Source organism: Olea europaea, chromosome 3 (assembly GCF_002742605.1).
Source record: "Olea europaea var. sylvestris chromosome 3, O_europaea_v1, whole genome shotgun sequence".
NCBI lineage: Eukaryota > Viridiplantae > Streptophyta > Magnoliopsida > Lamiales > Oleaceae > Olea > Olea europaea.
The window spans coordinates 16,181,695-16,188,210 of record NC_036239.1 but is presented as its reverse complement, the minus strand read 5'-3'; the positions used below and the strand labels follow the sequence as shown (position 1 = coordinate 16,188,210).

At 36.5% G+C, this 6,516-nt stretch overlaps 1 protein-coding gene across 3 annotated transcripts; it reads left to right on the top strand.

Annotated features, from left to right (window-relative positions):
• Positions 1 to 251: 251 nt before the first annotated feature.
• On the top strand, positions 252 to 6,485 carry LOC111387382 (ATP phosphoribosyltransferase 2, chloroplastic-like). 3 transcript variants are annotated; one of them, XM_023011942.1, is made up of 11 exons: positions 252 to 592; positions 1,022 to 1,081; positions 2,982 to 3,095; positions 3,536 to 3,601; positions 3,688 to 3,795; positions 3,888 to 3,971; positions 5,354 to 5,455; positions 5,594 to 5,707; positions 5,780 to 5,860; positions 6,070 to 6,189; positions 6,271 to 6,479. In XM_023011942.1, exons 1-11 carry the CDS (start codon positions 350 to 352, stop codon positions 6,295 to 6,297), a joined length of 1,119 nt encoding a protein of 372 aa, XP_022867710.1. In that variant the 5' UTR covers positions 252 to 349; the 3' UTR covers positions 6,298 to 6,479. The 3 variants fall into 3 exon arrangements, with proteins under 3 accessions (XP_022867710.1, XP_022867717.1, XP_022867719.1); XM_023011949.1 differs by lacking the exon at positions 1,022 to 1,081 and having other exon boundaries at positions 6,271 to 6,485; XM_023011951.1 differs by lacking the exons at positions 6,070 to 6,189; positions 6,271 to 6,479 and having other exon boundaries at positions 5,787 to 5,866.
• The last annotated feature ends 31 nt before the right edge of the window (positions 6,486 to 6,516 follow it).

Sequence of the window (6,516 nt, the reverse complement as noted above, 5' to 3'; positions counted from 1 at the left end):
ATGGTCAACTGACTTCATTTTGGATGGAAACCATCAAAAGGGCCTCACATGCAATAATTGAAAAAGTCAGGATGATAGCTATAATGATTGAAAGATTTGGAAAAAGTCTGTTAATTTTAAAGGTTTGAGGCTTTGCTGCAATTATCCCAAAAACATATCCTCCCANAATGATTGAAAGATTTGGAAAAAGTCTGTTAATTTTAAAGGTTTGAGGCTTTGCTGCAATTATCCCAAAAACATATCCTCCCAACTGGACTCTCAATCCCGGCGGCGGCGCCTGTTAATCTTTGGAAACCGCCCAAAATAGGTCTCTTCCATCTTTCACACAAAAACACACTAAAATCGAGAAATGGCCGTGGTACAAATGAATTTCCTACAGTGCCCCTCGTTTTCAATTTCATATTTCTCATCATCACCATCTACTGCAAATAATCGCGTTCCTGTGAAATTTACAGTTTCTTGTAGCTCCGTTGCGTCTCCAGTCACTGTTGTTAACGGAAATGTAGATAAGAGCCCATCAGAGAGAAATGAAGTTCGGCTCGGTTTGCCGAGCAAAGGCCGAATGGCAACTGATACTCTCGAACTTCTCAAGGTAATTGTGTTTGTGAATGAACATGTGCTTAATTTATATACGATGTCAACTTTGTAATGTTGGAATTTGCGAGATTCTGTAGGGCAGGTTACACATGACTAATTATCGAGTCTTGGATTCCGATTCCATCTTGAAAGTCAACTAGTTTGATAACCTAATCTTGTAATCAACTGCTAGCTTGGATTCCATCGTACTGTCAACTTGTTTGACAAGACTAATCTCGAAATTTAATTAAATTGCTCGAACCAGCTTTTAAGCTCTGTCACGGTATCGAACCTTGGGGTCTATCTTAAGAGTTAGAACCTGTGAAAAGGAGTAGCTCAAGTTCTGACTTTGATTATTGTTTTCGTACTTAAATAATGTGGGATTTTACCCTTAAAACACCAATTGATTTTATTTTATTTTTGTTTCTGTTGTGGGTCTGTAAAGGATTGCCAATTATCAGTGAGGCAGGTGAATCCAAGACAGTATGTCGCTGAAATTCCTCTGGTGCGTACATTTCATCACATGAGCAAGTTTTTCCCATGTTTTCCCGGTATAACAATTGATATCACTATTCGTAGCTGTACAGTTTCAAGAAAATTGAAATTATCAATTTGATTTTTCCCATTTTGGGATTAGTCTGTCTGAAAGTTAAGTAGATTATATCGTAGCTGTTCTTTCTTTAATATTTATGTTAGGTTATAAGTGAAATTATGGATTTTTGGGTTGCCATATTTATGTTAATCCACTGTCATGATGTCATATACAGTGGAAGCTGATGGGGAGTGACGGTTGAGGTGTCCCATATTTTTCCACAAATTCTCCCATGCTCCTTCTTTTCTCCTGAATATTTCCTTCTCCCTGCCTCTTGGATGGATGACCTATCTTCCCTTCCGTTTTCTGGACTTATTATCTTTCCGAAAGTTTCCAATGTTGTTGAGAAGATGATGGTTAACAATGTCCTTTCAGACATCACCGGGTGCCATCTTCCTAGCCAACAAACCTGTACAACCAGTTCACTTCAATCATTTCGTCGTTATCTTATTATAATGAATATTGATAACCTGATCTTTCTCCATAATTATACATTTTAATTTGTTTCCTTCGCGTAGTGACATTGTTCTCTGCAATATTTTGCAAGACATTGAACTTGTCTTGTATTATTCAATTATTTTATTGTGATCAAGGTATATTGTAAACAAACAGCTCAATATTTTGTTTTTGTTTGAGTTTCATAACGTGATAGAAATGAATGGCATATGATTGTAGTTGTGGGACCTACGGAATGTGTTGTTAAAACTAAAGTTTGACTTTTGACATTTAAATTATGAGGAACTTATAACGAAACACATACAAGCACTTAGTTTTGCCTTCTCTGCAAGGTGTTCTTCTCCCGGGAGAAAAAAAGGAATGCCACATCACATGATGTTATCATCAATGCATGTTCCACATTCCATGTCTTGCATGCAAACTACATCACTTCTAGCACTTGTTCGAAGTTCCTACAACTATACCGCCCTTCTAATGTTGAGTCCTGGATCTGCTATATACACATAATCACAAGCAATGATGTTCATACATTACTACATGCATAAAAAGGGGTGTGTCAAATGGGATAATCTGCTCTCCTGATTTCATCCATCCATTCAATTTTGATATAGTTTATCCAACTCTTTCTGTTGCACGCTACGCACTGCCACCTCTCCATTATTACCCATTGTAGATCACAGCAACATGTAATCAACATGTCCACCATTCTCCACACAAAACACCAACTTGAGCCTTTTCTTATAAAGTTGGGAGAAAGAAAATAAATAATGAAAATGAACACATCATAAATTAATTAAACAACTATCCTCAGAAGCCCACCATTGCCACCTTCTAGCCTTGAGCTCAAAGTAATTAAAAAAGAAAAAGGAGCCTCTTCCTCCACCATGACTAGATTACTTCGTTTATGAGCCTACTGAACCAACTTCATAATAGTCTTGCCTCCACAACTACTAAGCCAGTTACATGATAAACCATGAACAACTGTCATCACCAGACCATCAACACTGTTGCTACTAGTAGCTTGAAGTGGAAGTGGCTGCATCCAAGGGACTTCAAATTACATGTAAAAATCTTCTCTATTTAGAAATGGCATACGGAAAATTTGACTTCTGATTTACTTGAATGGAACTTCAAGGTATTTCTCTATAAATACATTAGCTAATCCTAGTTCTGTACTGTATGCAGCAAGGTATTACCATATTGGTCACAGTTCCCTGAATATATGCTGAACTCCAATGTAACCACATTTATGCCACACAAGAGTTATTAATCTAATTGTACAACGTAATATTATTTGGATGTATTCTAGACATTTATGCTTCTTTAAAAATATATAACCCCTTTTATAATGTTGCAGTTTTCAAATCTAGAAGTTTGGCTTCAAAGGCCAAAAGACATTGTGAGAAAATTGGTTTCTGGAGATTTAGACCTTGGTATTGTCGGCCTTGATACAGTTGCAGAATATGGGCAGGTAAGATTAGAGGGTGTAATATAGATAAGCACGATGATGCTCATCAGTTATTGAGTACAAATAGCACGAGAGAGGTATCTTTATCACATTAATGTTTGTTTAATATGTTGGGATTGATGATATGAAGGTCTTGTACTTCTGATTTCCGGTGCAAATTTTTCATTTTGATATTTAACACTTATGTTGAGCCAAAAAATAAAATCCTCTTTCTGTTCTGACTATCATGTGCCCATGTTCATGAGTTGTGAGTTTTCCAATCTACCATGTTCATTGTGTCATTTTTTGTGAGAGTTTTTCTTGGCCAATTATTTATGCTTTGATGCATGCTTATGTGTTTTAGTATCTTGATGTGCAAATTACTGTGGATCTTTTTTAAGTTCTTATTAATGTTTAAAACTGTAATTCATTTATTAGGTTCTCATCGTTTAAACCTTTTGCAGGGAAATGAAGATCTCATCCTTGTCCATGATGCTCTTGAGTATGGAGATTGTCATTTATCTTTAGCGGTAAGAAACTTGTTCAGGAAATAAAATCATTGCACACTTTTTTCTTTCCCCTTTTCTATGGAAGGTAATGTACTCGTTTTCTTTAGATACCCAAGTATGGCATTTTTGAGAACATAAACTCTTTGAAAGAGCTAGCACAGATGCCTCAGTGGACACCTGAAAGACCTCTGAGAGTTGCTACTGGCTTCACATATGTATGGTGTATGCAGAGTTTTCTGTTTACTTCTGCTTGAATACTTTCTTTGTATTGAAAATGTTCTATTTAATGGTTCATGTTTATTTGCAGTTGGCTCCAAAGTTTATGAAAGATAATGGATTGAAGCATGTCACTTTTTCAACCGCTGATGGAGCCCTGGAGGCAGCTCCTGCTGTAAGAATTAAACTCTCCTGACATGGATATGCTATACATTCTGATAACATGATGTGCTGCTCCTGCTTTTGCATTGATATTTTTGGCTGTTCTTTCCCTGTTCTCCATACTGGCATTTTCTACTGTTATACATGTGAAAATCTGATTCAGGCAGAAGTAACCTGCAAATTCTAATTAGAACAGGTTGAAATTTCACTAATTTTTGAAAATTGGGCTAATACAATGTTAACATTGAAAATTGGTACAAGATCAGATCTATAGTGCTAAAGTTGCAACCTAATCAATTAGCTACAAACATATCACATGGATGCTGATTAAAAAAAGGCGGAAAGAAAATAATTTACGATCCCTAGAAATAATCCGATTTCTTTTTCATCAGTTAAGATTGAAGCTCGAGAAGAATAGGAGACCTTAGACCCATATTCGTAGCTAGAGATTGAGAAAATACCAAATATAACCTGGAATAGAGGCCAGATTTTGCTGCAAGACCTTAGTCATGTCACTCATGAACATAGCGGTTTTAGATCTATACAAAACATGTTGCAACCTCTTAGTTCGTTCGTCCGCTAGTTTATCCTCAATAGGTGCCACTTCCACTTGTTGGCATATCTTTTAATTTGCTATCCATTTTATTATGATTGCACATCCATCTTAGCATCCTTATTTCCGTAGCATTCATCTCTTGGACATTTTGTCCTTTAACCGCCCAACACTTAGCACCATACTTGTAAACTAAGAAATTATATAAAAAGAAACAAAAACGACATAAATCTAAATTATATTGGAAACAAATAATATTAATATCAAAATAAACCGAAATGATAATGATGGAATAATTCTTTTTCGGGTGGAGAGAACTCATTCTGGAGTTTTCGCTTTGGACGATTAATGGGTTGTCCTATCTAATTTTATTAATTGCTTTTTGGAAGAATCTGACAAAGTTCCATCCTGGTAACATCTTTTGCTTAGAATGGATGCAAATATAATAACATAATTGCGTGTTTCTTTTAGCAGTTATGCATAATTCAATATGAATCTCAGCAGGAGACCAGAAACTCAGACAAGTGCAATGTGAATGGAATAAAACAAAATTCATGTGTCACTTTAAGTGATAAAGAAGAATCTGGAAATATGTACATGAATGAGATTCCTCGGAGTCAGTGAAGGACAAGTGGTACTGTTAAAATTTCATGAATGAGCAATACGAAGGTCGCTTAAATGATGAAGATCGCTAAGGAAACCACTAAAGAAGGATTAGAATTGAATTTGATTTATCCTACTCTCCCGTAGCTGCCTCACTGATTGGAATGATTGAATAATTGAGTTAAACAAGGGAGTGCAAATTCTATATCCATGCCGACTTTTGTTTTTCCTTTTAACAGATGGGAATAGCTGATGCTATTGTGGACCTTGTGAGCAGTGGAACAACGTTGAGAGAAAATAATTTGAAAGAAATTGAAGGTGGAGTAATCTTAGAGAGTCAGGTAATTGCTGTTTTTTGCTGCTGAGATTACAAAGCTGCAAACTTACCAGAATTTTAGATTCTGATACATGGAGACTTTGGACATTAATGCAGAGTAAATATTTTTGGATTCTTGTTTGACCTTGTTTTATCATTTCAGGCGGTCCTTGTTGCTAGCAGAAAATCATTGATCCAGCGAAAAGGCGTGCTAGATATAACTCATGAAATGCTTGAAAGACTGGAGGCACATTTGAGGGCTGCTGACCAATTCATGGTTCAATCTTTTACTTATTTTTTTTGGATTACAATTTCTTATTATTTTGGTTGCTTACAACCCTCCTGACAGGTAACAGCAAACATGAGAGGAAGCAGTGCAGAGGAAGTGGCCGAGCGAATACTCAGCCAAACTTCTTTATCTGGGTTGCAGGTGAACTGACTTCTCCTCCACATATGTTCATGAATACCCACCCCAAAGAAACAGAAAAAATCGAGGGATGTCTAGGGAGAGAGAGATGCACATAACTCGTATTTGCGCTACCCTTCACTTACTTATGCCCCCCAAGCATTTGTCTTGTTAATAATATCCTTTTATCTATATCATAGATATCTCAAACAATTTCATGCTTGTACGCGCAGGGACCCACTGTCAGCCCAGTTTTTGTTAAACGCAATGGGAAAGTGATGGCAGATTATTATGCCATAGTTATTTGTGCGCCAAAGAAAGAATTGTACAAGTCTGTTCAGCAGCTTAGGGCGGTGAGATACTTGATCTCAAATATTACCTTATGTGCTCATGTTTGTATGCCTGAATGTTGTTGAAAATTGTCTCCAACGCAGCTTTTGCCCCTTCATTACGACAAGTAGAAAGGTGGGGAGATTCGTTTGTTGAGATTGGTGGACAAGCTATTGAAACATTTCACATTTTTCATTATTTCTATTTTTCGGTTGCGTCAGAACCTTTAATCATTGTCCAAGATAGATCTATATGTCATTTTTCTACTCCTGCAAACGTTTTATCATGTGGAACAGTTTCGTCTGTTTTTCATTTTCCTGTCAATCTGGGTGTTCTGCTCTCATTTGAAA